The sequence below is a fragment of the Leptopilina heterotoma genome, unplaced genomic scaffold (genome assembly GCF_015476425.1).
Source record: "Leptopilina heterotoma isolate Lh14 unplaced genomic scaffold, ASM1547642v1 Lhet_163, whole genome shotgun sequence".
In the NCBI taxonomy this organism is placed as follows: Eukaryota; Metazoa; Arthropoda; class Insecta; order Hymenoptera; family Figitidae; genus Leptopilina; species Leptopilina heterotoma.
In genome coordinates, this window is record NW_025110879.1 from 431,198 (window position 1) to 454,744 (window position 23,547).

General features: G+C 23.8%; 1 protein-coding gene across 10 annotated transcripts in view; it reads left to right on the forward strand.

Annotated features, from left to right (window-relative positions):
- LOC122499040 (cAMP-specific 3',5'-cyclic phosphodiesterase, isoforms N/G) overlaps positions 1-23,547 on the forward strand; it is a 340,358-nt gene that overhangs the window by 294,566 nt on the left and 22,245 nt on the right. The window contains exon 1 of one of the 10 annotated variants that reach the window (XM_043607095.1): positions 22,733-23,368. The exons of the other annotated variants lie outside the window; for them this stretch is intronic. Coding sequence (XP_043463030.1) covers positions 23,249-23,368 — 120 coding nt within the window. The 5' untranslated portion in view covers positions 22,733-23,248. Of the gene's footprint in view, positions 1-22,732; positions 23,369-23,547 lie in introns of those variants that run through there. 10 annotated transcript variants of the gene reach the window in all.

Consider the following 23,547-nt stretch of genomic DNA (forward strand, 5'->3'; position numbering starts at 1 on the left):
TATTAATTTTAGTATTTTCAACTATTGTATTTATTAACTATAGTATTTTCAACTATTGTATTTATTAACTAATAGAATTTTTTATTGTAAAATATTTATTAACTAATAATTAATATTTTTTTTTGCCAAAAAAATGAATTGAATCTCGTTTGTAATAAAATTCCGGTAAAGACGAAAGACAGTTTGCAATTATTTTAATGATAGTATTTATTGTTGTAACATATTTATTAATTAATAGTTAATTAATTATTTTTTCCCTGACAAAAAATGGACCAAAAAAAAAAATAAATCTTTGTCATAGGTTTCCGGAAACACATGAGAGATAAGTTTGTAATTATTTTAATGAAACGTAACTGACGTAATCAAATAGAAGTCATTTTTTTCGCAATGTAAATGGACGAATTATAGCAGGGATAATGTGAAAATAAAAATTACACCTTTCTTGATTCGAAATGCTTAACAATAATTACTGACCACTACAAAAATTAGTGAGTAGTGGATGAAAAAAGTTACGAAATTATAGTGACGTGAATTCCTCTTCAATTCTTTTTTTTCAAGAAGCATTCATTGAAATACCCGCAGTTTAAAGTTTCATTTGTAATTCCCGTAATATGATTCAAATCCGAGCTATTTATCTCAAATGATACTTGTCAAAGTACTTTTTTGTAAAATGCTGTTTCTAATTTTAGCTCAAATAAAAATTATCTAGTGATTAAATTAAAATTAAATGGAATTATTTACTGTTTTTATTTTTTTTCTATTTTGATAGAGAGAATAAAAAAAAAATTTACTGAAAATAGTTATTGCAAACTAAATATTTTTTTGCAGAAAAAAATTGTAAAAGAGGAGCAGAAAAATAGAAAAATAATTAAAATCTAAAAAATCTTTTGCGAACATTTTTTTCCGTTTTTTTATTTGAAAATCAAAAAAATCCTTATTTAAAGTACTTCAATTTATTAGGAACAAAGTTCAATTTTTTTTGCGAAAAAAATATAGAAAAAATGGAGAAAATAATTTAAATATAAAAAATCTTTTGCAAATATTTTTTTCTATATTTTATTTTTCGAAAATTAAAAAATCTTTATTTATATTATTTAAATTTGTTACAAATAAAATATTTTTTTGCGGCAAAAGGAGAAAAAAAAATAAAAATCTAAAAAATCTTTTGCGAACATTTTTCTCTTTTCCGAAAACATGTCTTAATTTTCCCTCATCATCATCATCATGATCATGATCATTAGAGGAGGAATATTAGTTTCTCGCGAATAAGTAAGAACACCCACACACATTATATATATATATTTGCCTCCGGAATCCGAATTCAAATCTACGTAATAATAGATGGAGATAGGAAGGGAGGGATGGAAGAGGATTCATTAAATATACAAGTGATTTTCTAATGGAATAACTTTGGACCATTCTGGAAAATTCTACAGAGTGTTTGATAGTCTTGACACTAGGGAAACCCCTTCCTCTCTATCTCTATCTTTCTCTCTCTTTTCCTTCCATCCTGCAAATGACAAATGAGACTTTTCGTGATAAAGAGTTGAATTATGATCGTTAAATATTTTCCCTTTGCATTATGATAATTATTATAGTTTGTTTGCGTTTCTCCTACAGTCCATAAGGAATTCGATTAAGGAAATTAATTGAGCTTCTTCTATATATATCCACCTTTTTATCACAATGGGAGGAAAAATTATAATTAACAATTTTTTCTTCTTTTATTTTTAAAAAATTAATTAATGGAGAAAAATTTTTTATCGAGATTGGTAAATATTCTTTGGACAAACTCTTTTCTTGCTCTTCTACTTCTCTCTTTCATTCTCTCTTTCCTCTTCTTCTTCTCTTTTTTGATCATCTTCTCCTTATTTTTCTTCATCTTTTTCCTTTTTCTTCTCTTTTTGTTTTCTCCCTTTTCTTTTTCTTTTTTCTTCCTCTTCTTCTTCTCCTTTTCCCCACTTTTTTTCTCTAATTTCATCCATTCATAAAAATTATTCAAACATTATTTATTATTGTAATCGTAATTTAAAATACGTTTTACTTTTTTCACTGAAACGAAACAATTTAATTGGCATACTTGGCGAAAGTAGAAGAAGCAACTGTAGCGCTCTGCGGAAAAAGTGTTGCAACTCAGGTGGAAGAACCGTATTGGCGCGAAATTCAAAAAAAATTTGATTAATAGTACATTAATATTAATAATAATTAAATATAGTATTAATTAAATTGTATTGGAATATTTGGAATTAAAATATACAAGTTCTTTAAAATAAAAAGAAGCAATTTTTTAAAATAAAGAAATATTGTTCTTTAGAATAATGAAGAGATAAAGAATAAAGAGATACAATTCCTTATAGAGTAAAGAGTTTTGTAATCTCTTTATGTTCTTTATATTTATATTTATTAGATGAGAAAAGAAAGTAAATGAGGAGATTATCGAAATTACAATATAAAAGCGAGTGCTTTTTTTCTTCTTCTTTTTATTGCTGACTGTATTTTTAACCTTGACGTTTTAATTCAAGGATTTTACGGTTCGTCCTATACTCTCAAATATTGCTATATATCTATGTGGATCCCAAAGTTATTTCTCGAGGAACTATATAATGGCAAATTCATTTCTGTGTTAATTATCCAACTTAACAGCAATTTTGAGCTGAGCCAATATACATATATATATATGTGTGTGTGTGTAAGAAATTCTTGTTGAACAGAATCCAAAGTGCCTGCGGGAAAATTTTCTCAAGGAATTACATTTTCGCTCGGGCCTGTCTTAGAATGTCTTGAGGTTTTACACTTGAGAGGCAGTTTCTAACAAAAAAGCAAATCTCTAAAATTGGAACATTTCTAAATTGAAAACAAGTTGTATATTTTTTTGTATAATTTTGGTGCTCATTTCATGAACACTTTACTTCCTCATAGAAATAAAAATAATAGAAATATATGAATAACTTTTTATAAATATGGTAAAAGTGATTGAATTTTGGGTCAATCGATGTATTTTTAAATACCCTACAAGATAGTTACAATAGTTTAATAGTTAAACCAAAATTTTCAAACAAAAAAGTTGAGAAAATGTCATTTTTCACAATTTTTGGTTTTTAAAATACCAATAATTTCGAAATTTATTATCAAATTAGGTTCAAAAATAGGTCAATCGATGCGTTTTTAATGCTCTACAAGTTGATAACGATAATTTTAATGTTACTTCTACTTTTTTCAACAAAATTTTCAAAAAAGTCTTATTTTCCAAAATTTTTGATTTTTAAAAGTTTAATAACTCCGGTTAATATGGACGAAAAATGTTCAATTAGAGCTCAAAAGATGCGTCTAAAAAAACTCTACAAAATTATGGAAAAACATTTATAGGTGTCTTAACATTTTTTTAAAGTTATGGGCAAAAAACGTTTTTTTGCAAAATTAAAAATAAAAAAAAAATTTAGTTAAACTTTATAAATATATCAGAAAGTACTCTCACTTTATGTCCGCAGGTGAGATCTACAATTTAAAAAAAAATTCAACCCAAAAGCTCTTGATGATTTCGAGATATTTATGAAAATGTGATGTTTACACACACACACACATACACATACGGAATTACATTTATTAAAAACAATATTTTTCTGCTATTTTTATTTTTTAATTTTTATTATTTTTATTATTATTATTACCTATATTAATATTATTAATATATTTATTTTATTTTTTATTATTATCAATATTATTTATATTGTATTTTAATTATTTTTTTATTAACGTTATTTTTGTATTTATTATTATTATTATTTTGGGTTTCGAGCCCCAGCAGAGTTAGTCCCCCAATTTTTCATATAGTTTCAAATTTGTTTTTGTTGGAAATCAAAAATGTTTGACAATACGCGGGTTCACTTTCTAAACTTTTGTTCTGATCTGTTTATATATTCGTGTGAATATATTCTATCGTCTTTTATTTCTCAATCAGATCTTTTCTGTCTTTCATGAGCAGCACACAAATCGTGTATAACTTTTAATTAACTCGTTCTAATAAATACGTTTTACAAGTTTAATTCCTTTTAAATTAATTAATCATTAGCTCAGTCGGATAGATGCCTCGCTTGGCGGTCGTTTAAGGACCAAGGGTATAAGTACCCTTGGTTCGCGCCCATTTGGCTTGGTATTTTTCCGGCACGTGAGACAATCTGAGCTGGAGGTTTGACGTCGAGGTATAATGATGTGCACCGTCGATTATTGTCCGGTACACACCATTAGAACTCGACTGTCGATAAACCGGTTGTACTCATGAGAGGTTTTCTTCAGTTTCCCTCTTCTCTGGCAAGAAAACCCATTGACGGGTGGTCCAGGCGAATGCGAGTACTCCTAATTTTCAAGTCGCTCTGTAGGCGCAAAATTTAGTGTAAGGAATGTTTATAGAAATATTGTAAGAAGCGAAATTTGTAAAGAGACACTTGTATAGCCAAGCTATGTAGGCTGAAGACAAGTGTATAAACAAAATGAAAATAAATTAATTAATCATTACCTGCGATTTACTCTTGCTCATAGTTTTCAATTATTTTTTTTCTTTTTTGAATAGTAATTTTTCAACAATATTTAAGCAGGAAAAAATTTCGTTCATTCGAACGTTCAAAACTTTAAGAAAATTCAATTATGTATCTATATAATCGTTAAAGTAAAAATGATTAAAATTAATTAAATTAAAACATAAATTGAAAAAAAGAAACAAATTAATTGAAAATTATTAATTAAAAAATCTCTTTAATTTTGTGCAGAAAATACAGAATTTTTTCGTTTTATTTTCTTTTTATTTTGAAAATGAAAAAATAAAAGAAAAATCTATTTTCAAAACGATAATAATTATTATAGTGATCAGAATAGTAATAATAAGAATAAAAACAATAATAATAATAATAATAAAAGAAAGAAGGAATAATAACAATAATATTAATAATTCATTACTCAGTAGAGCCTTAGACTAAATTAATTTTCTCTCGTTTAAACTTCTTTGCGGCAATTTTCGGTATTAAATTTTTGGCCACCAGAAACTATATTTGTCTTGAGTACATTAAACTGTTTGAATTTATTATAATGAAACACGAGAAAATTATCTGGCAAATTTAATTTTGTTTGTGAGATAAAATTTCATTATTATTGTTATTAAATAATAAAAATCTACATATTGTAATGGAAAAAAAGAGAGAGAAATCTCTAAGTCATTTATATTGATAAAAAATTTAACAATTCCCTCATATTACACTTGATAGCATATAAACTTCACATGCGGTAAAAACTAGTGTCAAATATTGAATCAGATGTTCCAGGGGAATGACTAGATTATATAAAAGTATATGTTAATTTTTGTTGATTAAATTTTTTGTGAAATCTTCATTCACATGTGAAAATTGAATTCATAAATTGACTATATATTAATTTGTTTTCTTTATCAATTTTATTGCTCTTATTTGTAGTACTCGATTAATTAACAGTATAATTATTCAATTAATTAATAGTAAGAATAATAATTTGATAATAAAGTATTTTTAAATTCATTTTACTGTATTAATTAAAAAAAGATTTATTAATATTAATAATATTAATATTAATTTAGAACTATATTTTATTTTACCATTATTATATTAGTAAGAAAATAAATACAAACCTCGAACTGAATTTAGAAATAAAAAATAGTATCAAGTGTCGTAAAATGTTCGAAGTTGCAAATTATTTATTTATACAAATTATAAATATTGTGTTTGAATAAAAATGATAAATTTCATATACATATATAACGATAAATGTCATTGTGTATCTTACAAAAATAGTTAAACGAAAAAAAAGTCATCAGAAACCGAAATTCTATTAAACAAATTAAGAGAATATTTTTTTCTTTTTATTTCGAATAAAAATTTCTTTTTTTCGGTTATAAATTTCGCGTATTTGTCTATGTAAAATTTTTGTTTTTAATTTACATAATACAATGCGTGTCAAGTGACGAATGTATTTTATTATACAAATAGGAGATAAAAAGAAGAAGAAAAAAAGTTTCACAATTTTTTTTAGTAAAAAAATAACTAAAAAGTTATTAAATGACGTTTTGAAAAAAAAACAGAGACATAGAGGTAGAAAAATAGTTTTTTTTTCTTTTAGTAAAAAAAACAATATATTACTTTTCCCTGTCAATAATAGCAGTAGTATATCAGTGACAATTAAATAGTCAGTGTGAAAATACAATTGTTTTCACGTGTATATAATACATATATATATATGTATATTCGTTGCACGTATATCATGAGTGACGTACACAGAATATAGAATAATGTAACTTGCTCCAGTTACTGCAATCGATTCGAGTGCAGTGACAGAAGGCACGTACATATCCGTGATTCGTGCAAAACGTGCTCAGATTTCTTTTCGGAGAGACCGACTCTCCTAATTTCGTATATATAGATCTGTATACAACAACTATATATCATTTCTCTAATTCTCGAATCACGTTTCTTCCGCAAAACGATAATTATTTTCATAATCAAACATTAACGTTGATTCATCTGTTTCGCTTTTTTTCTCTTGAATCATTTCGTCATTTAGATTAGATCGTCACTTTTTAATTGGGACTTCACTGAGTTCGTTCTCATTTTTCTATTTCACTTTTGATTATTATTTATAATTAGCATTCAATTTTTGAATTAATAAGAATTATTAATTAATAATTGTACTTAGAGTTGGGAATTAGAATTAGAATTAAAATTACCAATTAATAATTATAATTGGAATTAGAATTACGAATTAATAATTATATTTGGATTTTGGAATTAGAATTACTAATTAATAATTATATTTGGAATTACGAATTAATAGTTAAAATTAGAAATAGAATTACTAATTAATAATTACAATTCTAATTAGAATTACGTATTGTAATTACTGTTATAATTTTCAATTAGAATTAAAATTATAATGATTAATTGAAATTAGACTCATAAATATTACTCATTAATTGCACTAAATAGACTTATTATTAATTTCGATTATACAAAAAATTATTAATTATAAATTTATAATCAGACTATTAACTAGTCATTACTCATTAAGTGTAATTATACTTAATTATTAGTCACTGACTTAAAATAATTCATGATTGAGAATGGTTGAAAATTGACTTGTAACTATTAATTGCAATTAGACTTTTAATATTTGATTAATAATTAAATTTATAATTTTAATTAATTTATAATTATAATTTTAATTAATTACATTTTTATTATGTAACTACTGTGGAATTCTTCTAATAATAATTAATTAATATTTAAAATATTATTCCACAATTAATAAAAATAAAATTGCGTTTTTAACTGAATTATAATTAGCTAAATTACACAGTAAAAAGAAAATCTTATTTTAAGGCACGAAAGCTGCCTTAAATTAAGATGCAACATTTCTAAGACAGTCAATGTTGAATTTACGCACGTTTTTCGTATCCTTTAACATTATAGCAGACAGTGTTGAATTTAAGGCAGCTCTTAAATTAAGATTTACTTTTTACTGTGTAAAAAAATTAAAAAACTAAATTGTATTTTTTCAATAATTTACAAAAAATAAAATTTCAATTCAGATTTTGAGTGGAGAATTTTTTTTCTCTTGCGACTATAATAAATTCTTTTAACATAATTTTTGTAATAAATTTCGGATCAAAATCTTTACTCGAAATATTTTCTCTAATTGCGGAAAAGATTTTTATTTTTATCATTATAGCAATGCGGGTAATTTTAATTAGTTGGGATTTTTTTCTGCTTTATAATTCCCGTCACGGCAATTTCCATTCTTTGTAACTTTAAAAATTGTCTATGACTCGTTACAATTATACTTAGAAACGGTCTGGTTTTTTTCTCTCTCAACTTCTGAGAAAGAGGTCTTTAAATCATTAGTTGATTTCGAATGAAATTTCGTTTCTTCATTTGAATCAAAATGAATTTTTTGTTTATTTGTCTTTGAAAAATGAGATTTTGTTTACAGAAAAAAATTTTTTTTTTAAAAAATGGAAAAACTGGTTAAAATTTCTTGTATTATATATATGTCATACAGTCTCTTGGTCTATTTTTATTAGCCGCAAAAGTTCTTCGCACTAAGTGGAGCAATGACGAAAGCATATAAAGATTCACTTCTCGGATTCTTTAAACCAAACAAATAATCCAATTTCCTGTGGAAATTCATTTACAATTCATGAAGTTTTGTGCTCTTTCTCTCTCTCTCTTTTTGTATATATATACTTTTCTCTTGTTACAATTATTACAAAAAAAAGGATCGGGGGATTTTTCCATTTTTTCTTCATCTACTTCTTTAGAATCCGAATCTATTCAATGAATTGTCTTCTTGGTTTTTTTTAATTGAATTTATTATTCTGACACTTGACGCAGAGGCAAATTTTTCTTTCCATATTATGTGAGTTTTTCTCTTAATTTTGAATTCTTTTGACGATTCTCCGATATCTTGACCCATTTCGTAAATTTTTCGTGTCGCGTATAAAATGACAAAATTTTCGTTTAAGTTAAATTAAATTACATTAATTTTTTACCTGATACAACTACAAATTTCACTATATTATGGAAATTTTTCGTTACTTCAATTAATACTTTCGCTATTTTAGAGAAATTTATCGCTGCTCCAGGTGAATTTTTTTCTGGTATTATTATTATTATTATTATTATTATTGTTATTATTTTAGGTAATTTTAATAAATAATAATTTTAATATTATAAATAATACACTGAGAAAACAATATATTTGAATCAAACATAATTATTTTTGTTATACAGTGAACCAAAAATTATTTTTAAATTAAACATAATAATTTTGATTCAATAAAAATTACGTTTAATTCAATTATAAAATATATTTAGTTCAATCATATTTTTTTCGTTGGCTACATACTTTTGGAATAAAAAAAATATTTCTCAGTTTAATTATTATTTTTTAGTAGTATTTTAACCATTGTAGAATTATTATTTATCAATATTTATCATATTCCGCAAAATTTTTCTTAAATCGCGATTTCATATAATAGAAGAAGAAAAAATGTTGCAAAAAGTAAAGCAATTTTTCAGGAATTATATGTATGGCCACGAATTAAAATTCCTGAATAATTTCGTTAACTGCTCCAATATTTAATTGTGATTATCTATGAATTATTTATGCATGCTTTTGCATTTAGTATCAATTAACAGGACAATCGATAATTGATATTTTATATCATTAAAATTCTCCATCGGTTCGCGAATATCAAACACACGAACAAAAAATATCGAATAGAGGGAAAAAATTTTTTTGCGAATTTTGACGAAAACATAATTCTATTTTTATAGAGAAGGAGAAAAATTTGCATAAAAAAATTTTAATGGAGAGAAGAAGAAAAAATTTAGCAAAGCAAAAAAAACAAGAAATTATTCGAAAGAAAATTTTTAATTAAAAAAAATAATTCATCGAAAAAAAATATTTTTAATATTATATTTTTCTGTGTGTGGTATAATTTTTCAGAGAAAAAATATTTATAAAAAATTTCTATAATAACAAGGATTTACAAAAATAAAGAAAGAAAAAATAATAAATGCAAATCTCGATTTAGAAAAACATATTATCGAGATGTGAATAAATTAATTGTTCTAACGGTTAATTTGTTATGTGTTTGTTATGTTAAATAGCGTGATTACTGTTATAATAATAAATCTGCATATTGTTAACTAACGTCACACGATTATCGAATAATTTGATTTAATTATATCGCTATTAGAAAAAAAATAAAAAAATAACAGCTGCATAAAAATCATTTATTCAATAACCACCTTCAGCACTAATTGATTCGTCCTCTAATAATTCAAGCATTATTTTTATATACAAACACTAAACATTTTTTCCCCCTAAAACAATATCTCTCAACTTAAAAACTCGTACAATTTTCGTAGAGGAAAGAAAAAAATAATCAGAATTCATTAAATATTAATTTTCCGGATCATTATTTTTTAACGATTTTCCTTTTCACAATTTATTTTTTTTTTATTTTTATCAAAATTATTTGAATTAATTTAACAATTAATTAATTGTTATTATTATTATTATTATTATTATTATTATTATTATTATTATTATTATCAAAGAAAAATTTTGCTCGTTAATTTCTTGTTTTTTAATAAACAATTTTATTCTACTTATTTATGTATATAAATAATTTATAATAATTTATATAAAATACTCTTTGGAATAGGAAGTACTTTTTTATTAGATTATTATTATTTTTATTTATTATTATTTTTTTTAATTTTTTAATTTATTATTTTTTATTATTTTTTAATATTTTATTTTATTATCTTTGTTATTAAAAAAGAAATGTTCCCCTGTGATAATATATTAGATGCCAATAATAATAAGCCGCTAATCGTTTGTATGATTAATAGTTTATGAAAGTTCACATTCACCCAGGAAGACAAATTGACATGATTACCTTTAAAAATTTTGCTCGTTAATTTCTTGTTTTTTAATAAACAATTTTATTCTACTTATTTATGTATATAAATAATTTATAATAATTTATATAAAATACTCTTTGGAATAGGAAGTACTTTTTTATTAGATTATTATTATTTTTATTTATTATTATTTTTTTTAATTTTTTAATTTATTATTTTTTATTATTTTTTAATATTTTATTTTATTATCTTTGTTATTAAAAAAGAAATGTTCCCCTGTGATAATATATTAGATGCCAATAATAATAAGCCGCTAATCGTTTGTATGATTAATAGTTTATGAAAGTTCACATTCACCCAGGAAGACAAATTGACATGATTACCTTTACAAAGACACGATTTATAATATATTGCATTCTCTCGAAGTGCACAGGTCAAGTACACACGTGAGATAATTCGGTTTCATTTGATTATATTGTAAATTGAATTCTTTTGCGTGAAAAAAAAATTTTTTTTTCGAATTCTTTTTTTTTTTAAATATTCTTTGTTCACTCTCTGGAATTTCTATTGCAAGGACAATGATTGTTCAACTCTCGGTCGCAAAAGAAAGTTCATGTCCGACAATTTGTTTTATATTTATATCTCAAACACACCCCGAAATATTTTATACGTTTCAAAAATAAACACCCGTGTCATTGTGTTTGAATTTCTTTTTTTTTCTTTTTTTCGGGGGAAATTTATTCACCGAGGGGAAAAAATTCGCTATAAAATTTGTTTGTTGATTTTTTTATTTCCTTGTTAGGCTGCCAATTGAGGAGCTGGATTCTAGAACCGGCTCTTCGCTCGGAATGCACGCGCTAATATCAGTCGGGTAGCAATGACAGGCCCAGAGGCGCTCACTGCCACCCGACTGGTATTAGCGCTTACGGTCCGAGCGAAGAGCCGGTTCTTGAATCCAGCTCCTCAATTGATTGAGAGGAAAAAAGTATTAATGTGAAGTGCGTTGAGTTTGAATTTTGCTAAAAATTGAAAAAAATAGTTTAATAATTAAATAATCAAATTTAAAAAAATAAATAATTAAATTTAAGGAAATAATTAATTTCTAAATAAATAATAAAATTATTAATAAGGATAGTTGATTTTTTCTTCCTTTGCTGAAGTTAGTTTATGTTCTTTAAATTAATTAATTATTGTTAATTTCAAAAAAAAATAATTAAATACAATTAAAATAAAAAAAATCATTAAGAAGAATTAAAGAATATTAAAACTGAATTTAAATTTAAAAATTCAATCATTCTGCAACATTGTAGTAAAAAGATTTCAACACGTTTTTGTAATTATAATATCATGATTTGCAATTTTTTGTGTAGTTAAATTCAAATTTTTGTTCAAAATTGCTTGTGAATATTATTAAAAGAAAACAATTTCCAACGATTTTTTTATTTGAAAATTTTAATATTAATTGAATTGTAATTTTATTTATTGACTATAATTGAATTGTAATTATAAGACATGAATTTTAAATTGTTAAAAAAGAAAAAAATTTGTAAATTATAATTTATAAAATTGCAATTATGTTATATAATTACAAAGGTAAAACATTCACTCTTATCTCATTTTCTTTTTTTTTCGACATTTATATTGTTAACATGGCCTCCTTTATTTAGTGGCAACCAAAATAAACCCATAAATCAACAGGTGACAAAAAACAATTCTGATAAGACTGGAAAAAAATAACAAATAAATACTAGGCTTTCGTTGGGTCACGTCCGCAAATTTTTTAATTTTTTTTAATACAAATTTTTTAATACATTTTTTTTGAGACAAAGTCCATTTTGCATAAATTGTGTTTATTAAAAAAAAATTGACGAAAATTAGTAATTTATATTTAGAATTTATAAAAATTAAACGAAATAATTATTTAATTAGTGGATTAAACTATAGTTTTCCTTCTCATTTATTTTATTAAGTAGTTAGTTAATTAGTTAATTATTTAATTAATTAATTATAGTTTGACTGGTTAATTAACTATTTAATTACATGTTTAAATGCAATGAAGCAATTAATGACTTTTTAAAATTTGATTAATTGAGTAATTAATTGATTAATAAATTAATTATGTTTAATCCACTATTATTTAATCCAAAAATTAATTAAGCAGCTGGTTAATTAAAAAAGTAATTATTTAATCATTGTTATATAATAATATATAATTAACTAATAATTAATACTTTATTAAATATTTTCGCATTTTTGCATTTTTAAACTCATTTAAATGAAATATTAAACTCAAAATGAAATGCAAATAGTTTTGGAGATGTTGTCGAGTCAAAGAAAGGAAAAATTAATCAAGAAAAAAAGTTATACCCCCAGGGGAATAATTGAATAAATTATAATTATAAGATCAATATCTTGTCGAAAATGAAGCGCACACAACCTCCAGAAATTGAATCCCTTTGTTAATAAAAACGACCATCTTGAGAACACAATCTTTCAAAGCCTTGGGATTGCGGATCTGATTTTTTTTCAATATCTTTGTCCATGTGAGAAAAAATTTTACTTTTTAAAATTAAAAATTCCTGTAAATTAAAAAAATTTTGATTTAAAAAAATTTTTTTTCATTACAGAAATTTTTAATTTAATTGAGTAAATAATTATTTTTTTTGCAAAATAATGATACTGACAGAGGAAGTGAGAATAAAAATCATATAAAAAAATTTGCATTTAACATATAAAATGGTAATTTCACATTTTACGAAGTAATCGTTGATTAAGTGTCGTCTAAATGTTAATGAGCTGTAAAATAAATGAGACATTAAAAGTACGTAAAGGAAGGATTTATATAGAAAAAAAAGTCAATTGAAAAGGAGTAAAAAGGAATTAAAAGTATGACTAAAAGTTTTCAAAGTTTGTTCGTGATTTTTTATTCACAATGCAATACACGTTTGCACTTAGACATATTATATTATATACATGCATACATTCATACATTCATAAGAGAAAAAAAATAAGAAATAAGAAAAGTTCGTTTAATGATTTTTTTTCTTTTTTGCATTATATGAATGATGTCAGTTTATATTTACAGTGCAAAATACCCAATTTAAGTCACAAGGTTATTAACACACGTTTTGTGCACCTTGATGCCAGTTTTTAACTCATTGAAGGAGAAATGACCTTGCCCCGATTAGAAAATTCAAATTAACTTATTTTTAACAACAGCTGCACACTCACATTTATCATTCATTCATTAAAAAAAATGAAAAGAAAATTTTCATGTTCCCTAATCACCAAAACATCCGTCGATTTTTTATTATCGTTTTAGTTTGGAGAAAAAAATGGTTTTTACGCGGAAAACATTTTTTTTCTTTGCAATATTTTGATATAACAATTATTTTACCCGGATTGATTTTAAAAACAGTTTTTTCCAATTTTTTTAATTTTAAAAAACAATTTTTTTTGGATTTTTAACATTTTTGGCGCATATTCGATATGAATAATTTTGTAAATTAATTTTTTTTTCAAAATATAGTAGAGAGAGAGGAGGAATAAAAACATGAGGCAAAAGAAATATTTTTTTTCTGTGTAATTTTCGGAAAAAAAAATTTCTCTATAGCACCTCTATAGTACCTTGTGGAACATTACAGTTAAATACATACATAATACACGTACGACAAATTCCTATAATCCGATAAAATACGATAAAATTTTGCAAAAGAAAAAAAGAAAGAAACTTACAAAGTCTATAACCCTGGGAAATATTCCATCTTTATTTGAGAAATATTCATTGAAATTTTCAGTTCACTGACAGAATTTTCCTGAATTAAACAAATATTCTATGAACTATACAATACGGAACGAATTAAGCAGTAATTTTCCTATTTACATACAAATGTAAAATTTTAATTAAAAAATGATACAATTTTATTTTAAAATTAAGGAAAGGGCATAAAATTAAATATAATTTTCAATTAGAAATAAAAATTGAAACTTAAAATTTTTAGTGCAAAATGAAAAAGAAAGTGCACCAAAAAAAGAAAAACAAGTGTTTATTTTTGCTGGTCTTAAAATTTGTAATTAAAAAAAGAATAAAAAAATATCCACTGCGAAAAAATTTGATTAATTAATGTTTTTCTGCTAATTGACTCAACATTGTTAGATGCTCCTTTTAGTAAAATTTACACCCACACAGAGAGAAAGAGGGACATGTGTACAAAATGTGTGCGGATGGAAAATAAATGTCACGACCTACGCAAATGGAGGATGTTGAGTGGGTAAATTGAAGATTTTGTATATGTAATAAACTAGTTCATTGATTTTGATACGCTCACGTCCTTCTGTAATGTGCCTTTAGAGCTGATTCCTTCAGAGAGTAGTTTGCATACATATATGTAAACTTTGTGCTTTATTTACACCTGACTGGGGAAGCACACATTCAAACTAAGAAACTCAAGCGGTGATTCTATAATTCGAAACTCGATCAATGATATGATTTGCCTTCTCAAACTCGGAAACGAAAGTGACTTCAATTGATAGTAATGTTAATTTATTATTAATAATAATAATATTAACAATTATTATTGTTTTACTATTCGTATTGCTACGAATAAGATTCTTGTTTAAACTGGACTGGTTAAATTTTTTACTATTTATTTATTTATTCGAAATTATAAAGTCCAACAGTATAAACTATTTATTTTTTGTTTCTTTTATTTATTAATTAAAAGTTTCTTGTTTAACTGGACGTAACAGTTAAATTTTTTATTATTATTTATTTTTTGTTTCGTTTATTTATTTACTTATTTATTCTTCCGTAGTAAAAACGAGAAAATAGTAAAATACTTATATGTATAGAATTTATTTACCAAAGCGCATAAAATAGTGTTTACAGCATTAATTCTAAAAATTGTTTTTTTTACTCATGTTTAAAAAGTTGCTGACGCGTTCTCCATATTCCAGTTTTGGAATTAATTTTAGAGAATATTTCATTACAAATTCCTTTCGATTTTTCGTGCAGATACATTGTGTATTACTGAATATTAAACATTTCTTTTTATAAACAATATATATTCATGACATGCAATTTTAATCGGTTTTTGCTTTCGAATTTCTTCTTGAGGGAAATTATTGCAAAATTTACATTCGGTCGAAATAAATACAAATAACTACTTTGAGAGGAAAATTAAAAAAATTTCTAATAAACTTAAAAAAAGAATAAATTTATAAAAAAAGAGGAAAACAATTTAAATAATAATATTAATATATTTCTCGTTCAAAACCGAAAGGCATGAACTAAAAGTAATAGTTTTAATAAATAAAAAAGTTAATCAATTAAATCTACAATAAATATTTGCTTTCAAAATTAGTAAAATATATTCTTAGTTTTTATATGAGTAATTTTGGTAATTAAGTATTAAATAAAAGTAGAATATTAAATAAGATTGGAAAGTAAAATGGTAAAAATACAAAAAGAAAATTAAGTACTTAGAATGAAAAAGTTTTCTTAGTAAAAAAAATATTTTTTAGAACAAGAAAGGAATATCTACTAAAACCGTTTTCTTTCACATATAAAATAAAATTTTAACCTTAAAAAAAAACTCGTTCCCCTTGTGTTGAATATATATTCGGAGAGAAAAATTTATTTAACGGTCTGTTCGCTGAATTTATTGTTCGTCGATTGAACATTATTTTATGCCACTCTCGTGTTCATAAATGAATAGCCTCAATAAATTTTTAAGAGTGTACTATTTCTTTAATAAGAATAATCATTATCATTACTGTCATATATTGACGTCGTCTTGTCGTTTAATACGCGCATCCTGTGAAAATATAATAATAATAATTGATTACAACTCATTAAATGAGTAATAATATTTAATATATTATGTTTTGTCACTGATGATAGTTTGTCATTTGTTTTCTTTTTTTCTCATCTCTTCTTTTTATTTTCTATCAGTGGCAACGTGATAATAATATCCAAATTTATCAATTTATCATTCTAATTAGAACACTGTTTTGCAACATTTTTGTTTTTAAATATATTTATTTTTTCGTAATTTTTCTTTGTATTTTAAATTATTATTAATTTTTATGAAAAAGAAAAATCGAACAATTTAAATAATAATAAGAGGCTTGTCCCGTTCGAATAAACAAATAAAAAAATACACCATCCAAACTAGAACCAAAATAATTTTATTTACAAAGAAATTTGTAAAAATTTATTAAGAACAGAAATAATGAGAGTAAAACAAAAAATGTTTATTTTGGGGAACCATCTAGCGGTGGCGTCACTGAACTAAAACTTGGAATTAAATATATAAAAACGTTAGTTGTGTACAGCAAAAGGAAAATATAATTAATGTAATTAAAAACAATTTTAAAAAAATAAAATAATTAAGAATACTTAAAAATATTCTTTTATTATTAAATATAAATTGTTTCGTTACTGCAATTTTTTTTCGTTTTCTAGTTTACTGAACCTTTCTCTATTGTATTTTAAAAGAATTTCACTTATATATATAATTGACATTATATTCTTGGCACTGGAGAAAAAACATTTGTTTCCACAGATGAATATGATCTTGACATTGAACATTTCTAAAGCGGAGTCGTCTCTCGTTGAGATTGCATTGTACGCGTTTTCAATGCAAAATGCTTTATAATACCAAATCATCTATATATATATACATATTGTATAGCCACGTGCTTCAACACGCGTACATCTGTTACTTAATAGTATTTGTATATATTATTAAAAAAAAAAAGAATTTTAATTAGTCCGGAATGCGTTTTAACAAAAAACAAACATATTATATTATTCAAAGCGGGAAAAATTAATTATTATGCAAATTTAGTGAATGACAATGTGTTCTATTTTTTTCTACTTCATTGTTATACAAAATTTTATTATATCACTGATCTATTTTTGTATTTCTAAAAATTTCCACTAGAAATTTATTTTATTCTTCAACATTCAAAAATATTTCTAGGAATATTAGCAAAATAGAAAAATCACTAAAATCGATTAAAAAAATATTCCAAGAAAATTATTTTGAAAGATTTCTTTTAGAATTCCAATAAAATATTCTCATGGGAATTTTGGAGATATTCTAATTTTACGTAAATTGTGTAATTGATTAATTAATTTACCTAATTTATTTATCTATCGAATTAATAATAATTTTTCGAATCAATTATTTTACCTTATTAATTTATTTATCGAATTAATTAATTTATCAAAATTAATTAATTTATCGAATTAATTGATTTACGTCAATTATTTATTTATCAAATTAATTAATTTACCTAACTAAATTAATTAACCAAATTATTTAATTCGTCTGCTTTAATTTTTTCATTTAATTCAATTTTCTTGAGTAATTAATTTTTTTTTTTTATAATTACTCGTTAAAGAAATTTTTTTTGGAAAATCCGTAATGAATCAACGGGACGTGACCCGTATGCTAAATTTTCATAAAATATTTCTTCTTGTATACAATGACAAGAACACTTTCATCACTTCCGGTTTGCAAAATAAACATTTACATTTTATTTAATGTTTGTCATGACAGGATATTAGTACCGCGAATGGTAATTCGTAGACATGTAATTTAATTTTCCCTCATTACATGCGTGATTGTAAATAAATTTTGAGAAATATTCATACTTAGCAAATAATTATTAATTTCGTTAATTAATTGTAAATTGATCAAATCCAAAACATTTGGAAATTTAACTTTAATTAATTATTATAATAGATGTAAATTAATAATTTAATTAATTATTTTCGAAAACTTTAGGCATTGAATTCTAATTAATTTAAATTTATGAATTAATTCCTAATTAATCAATTTTAAATTTAGGAATTAATTCCTAATTAATTAATTTTAAATTTAGGAATTAATTTCTAATTAATTAATTTCTAATTAATTAATTTCAAATTTACAAATTAATTTCTAATTAATTATTTTCCAAAGTTTTAGGAAATTAATTTTTAAATAATTAATTAATTCCAAACTTCGTAATTGTTTTTTGAGAATTAATAAAATTTATTAAATTAATAATTAATAAAATTTATTAAATTTCTAGTTTATTCATTCCAAACTTATTAGTTAATTTTATTATTAACCATATATTTAAAAAAAATAAAATTAATTTATAATAATTAATTAGTTCCTATTAATATTTTGAGTTATCTGTTTACCAGTTTTTTTTTTTTTAAAAGAAGTAGCCGACGAAAATTGTTTGAATCAAAAATTAAAATTAATTCCGAGTAGTAACACTTTTGAAGTTTAAAAAAAATATGAAGATGAAATTTTTTTTAATTCTAATCTGAGAAGTAGGGAAGATAGTGGTATTTGAAGTCTGAGATTTTATAGCGAAATTCTATTTTAAAATTTTTCTTCAAAGAGTTCTTTATGGTCATTGAGAAATCTTTACTTCAAAATAACGATTCGATGTATCTCTTCTATATTTTAAAGTTATTTTCCCTGAGTTCCCTATTTTTTTTTCTCTTGATTCTAAATGTGTGTTTTTCACATATACGTTTGTGGGTATGTGTGTGTTTGTGCCACAAATTGAAATTCCGCAAATTCCTTGCAGATATTGGCAAATATCTGTCTCGACCTTGGCAAATTTGATAATACTTATTATTCCTAGATATACCTATTATTAATTTTATTTTTTAAAAAAGACGACATTTTCGACCCAATTTCTTCTTTCTTTTTTTTCTAATCTTATATATATATAAAATAAGAATATTTTTTTGTTTAATAATAGAAGTAGAGTAAATTTTATTTAGTAAATGAAATAAATAATTTTAATAATTCTAAAAAAGAATAGTTTCTTATATTATGTATATTTCAAAAAAAAGGATAGGGGTAAAAAAAATTATGAGATTATAAAATTACGAAATAAATAATCTTATGTATAATAATTATTATAATTTAAAAAAGAATAGAGTTTCTTTTATGCATATTTAAAAAAAACGTTAGGGATAAAAAAAATTATGAAACATTTTTGAGGAAAAAGGAAATATTTTATTTTTGCAAATAAAAAAAAAAGTTTTATATTGTCAAACAGTTTACGTAGAATATTTATTTTCTCAATAATAAATGAATAAAATTGTTCGTTAAAATTTTTAAGAAATAATAATCATTTTTCGAAAGTAATTTTAAATAATCGTATATAACTTAGTGAATTTAAAATAAACTTATCATTATAAAAGGAAAAAAAAAGTCTGCAAGTGGAGCATATGTATATGTATACCTATTAGAATATAAAATCATAAGATTTTTTAATAATCATAATAGTAATGTCTCTCGAAAAGATTGTTTTCAATTTTCTCTAAAGTTTTTATATGTACGAGCATAAAAGAAAAAGACGTTTATTGTTTGATAACTAGTGATTGAAATGGTATCAATTTATATTCATGAGTCAATTTTTCTTCAACAATGATTCTCGCATTATCTTTGTCTATAGAAAAAAAAGAAAATAAGAAAAAGAAAAAAAATCGTTTCCCAATCTATTTTACAGTCGCGATGAAGATTTTATTCTTTTGTTCAAAAAAAAGGAAGAAAAAGAAGAAAAATGGTTTTTCTACCTTTCTATGGATATCTAATTGTCTGAAATGAAATATCAAAATGCTGTCACAGTTGACGCGATAGAAGTGACTCAATTAATTTTGAATCAATTTTTTATTTTTTAAGTTCGATAATTTTTGTTTAGGAAATAAAATTATATTCGATTTCTCTTTGGAATATTAGGGAAATATTTGGTGGAATCCTTTAAATATATTCGATGGAATATTATGGGAATATTCGGTTAAATATTACGAGAATATTTGGTTGAACATTATTGGAATATTTGGTTGAATATTATGGGAAAATTCCTTAGAATATTACTGAAAAGTTTCTAAATTAAATATTATGGAAATATTCGATGGAATATTGTGGGAATATTCGGTTAAATACTACGGGAATATTTGGTTGAATATTATTGGAATATTCGGTTGAATATTATGGGAATATCCATTCGAATATTCGGCTAAATATTAGAGGAATGTTTAAAGAAATATTCGGCTAAATATTAGAGGAATATTCATTCAAATATTACTGAAATGTTTTTATAATAATTATATATTAATATAAATATAATATAATAATATTATTATAATATATATTATATTATAATATTATTATTATTATTAATTATTAATTATTATTATATATATTAATATTATTATTATTATATTATATATATTATATTATTATATTATAATATAATATTATTGATACTGACAGACTTTTTGCTTTTGAATTACTAAATTTTACTAATTAATAGAAATTAATACTATAATTTCTTAGTAAAATTTACTAATTCAAAAGCAAAAAGTAATTCACTTATTCTTATTAGTAAACATTTTTACTAATTCAAATTTAGAGAAGAATTATTATAATTGTAGTAAATTAATTATTATTCTTATTATTAATTAAAAATATTAATTTAAAAAAGAGTCAATTATAATAAATAAATATTAATTACTATTAATAATTGCTAATTATTAAAATTATAGTTAATTAATATTAATAAAAAATATTCTTATAAAACTGTAGAAAAAATATTCGAATTCTAAATTTTCTTTTTTAAATAAACAAATTTTGAATCTATCCGAAAAATTTTCCAAACAAATCGAAATAATATTTCAACTCAATAAAAATGAAAATAATTATAAAAATTTCGCTAACTGGTTAATTATTGACTAATTGGCCAATACTCAAATTAGCCAATAATTTCCATAAATAGGGGAGACTGGGGCGAAAAGTTAAACTGACAAAACCGTTAAAATTCATTATCTTTCGAACGAAAATAGTTAGAGCATTGCAATTTTAATTATAGAAGGGTGTTATCACCCTAAATAAATGTCCGGAGTTGTGTGCAATTCTGTTCATTTTTGTGGTGTCTATATTGAAAGTTTTTTTTTAACCTACTTTTGAAAATTTTTTCGAAAAAGAAAATATCAACTTTTAAGTATATTTTTTGAATTTATTCTCATCGCGATTTTTTTAGATCCTTATTTGGGTCCCCTGAAGAGATACCTAAAGGTATTTGCCAAATATCTTTAGTCAGATTTTTTATATTTATTGTTAAAGCCAAAAACGCACCCTGGGGCGAAAAGTTAAATGTATTTTTACATGTTGTTAAAAAATTTTTTTTTATTTTTGGTTTTTTTGGATTTATTTGTTTAAAAATGATTTATTTGACATTGGGCAAGTACTCTGTCAAAAAATAAGCCGGTTCACGTGAAGTAAACCAAAAAATTTTTTTTTTTTTTTGAAATTTCAATTTTTTAACTTTACAACTATTCTAAAGCTTTTGTCAAATAAACAAAGATCTTTTATTTACTAAATTACTTGTTTACGTATACTTTAACTTATCTACTACTTATCACCTATCAGAAAATAGTTTTAGTAGGCTAAAAATAGAATTTAACTTTTCGCCCCAGCATGGGGCGAAAAGTTAAAAAAAACAAAATTTTCAAAAAAGGACAAAACATGTATTTTTTGCGAAAATATCAGGAACTTTTTTATTGAAAGTTGTAGAGGACAAGTTGCCCTACAATATTGATATACAAATATTTGCATCTAAGCGGCTTATATTGCCAAAAAAAAATCATTTATGCAAAATTTAACTTTTCGCCCCAGTCTCCCCTATCTATTAAAAAATACTAATTTTTATAAAATAAAAATTGATCATTTTTATGAATAAAAAATTGCTAATTATGAAAAATTACAGAGACAGTTGAGAGACAATAAATTACAACAATTTATATGGAAAAAATGAACGAAGAATCGTTATGGAAAAAAATTAGGTTAATTACTCGTATACGAAATAAGCATCTCTCTCGGAGATATTAGAAGTTGTTTTTCAGAAAAAGAGCTTCTATTTCATAAAAGACAAAAAAAATTTTTTCTTATTTTTTTCTCCCATTGAATTCTCAGGCAATAAATCTATATATACGTTAACAAGAAAATGTGGGTCAAAAGGGCTGAAAAATCTAAACAAACATGAGTAAAATATTGAATTAAAAAGAGAACAATAGAAAGAAGGTAAAAAAAATAATATTAAAAAATTTAATTCTCAAAAAAAAAGGGTTGTAACTTCTTCCTTCGCGGTTTAACTTGTCTCGTGGTATTAAAATATAGATTCCCCCCTCTGATTGCTCTCTCGGTATTCAATATACAGATATATATATATACTCTCTTCTCTCATGAATACGTGTGCACATTGAGAACATTCGCACGCCAGATATAAGTTAGTCGAAACGATACGAGTCACGTAGACCACGTTGAGCAGTCGAACCGGAAAGTACTCATCGGTAGTTCCATAAAACGAGGCTCGGTAGTGGTTTTAAATATAAAACGAAAGAAAAAAAAATTATAACCGACAAAAAGAAAAAAAAATAGTGAACCCCCAAAAGTGTTTTACAATTTAAAATTCTTTTCTTCTTTTGAAAATTCTTCTTTTCAACAAAAACGGCTGTACTATTAAAAATCGAAGAATTTTTTCAAATTGCAAATTTTTTCATTTCTTCTTCAAGCGAAGAAGTAGGAAAAAAAATAAGAAGACAAATTTTTAGTGAATTGAAAAAATTGTTGACGGGAAGTTTTTATTTTTTACAAGAGCGTCGTGCACAAACGCGTTAAAAAAAAAAAGAAAAATACGTTTCATTGACCCTGTGTGACGCGTTGTTTGTCTGTGATAAGCAAGTGAATTTCACGTTAAGATTTTTGTTTTATTCGAAAATGGTACATCAGATTAGTGAAGAAGTCGATACTGGAAAAATTGACAACACCAGTAGGTACCATCGTTACCTGAGAACTCTCGCGGATCTCACTGCGATGGCCAGCATTATGGCAGTTCAGGTAAAGGAGATGAAAAAAAATTTTTTTTTTCTTTATTTCAGTCTTTAATTATTTTTAGTTATGCAATTTTTCTCCCGGTCACATTATGCGGAGGACGAGTGGAAAAATTTCCCTCGTGTTGTCCATTTGTTGCCCTGAATTTACAACTGTAAAAAAATAAAAGACAACAATAGAAAAAT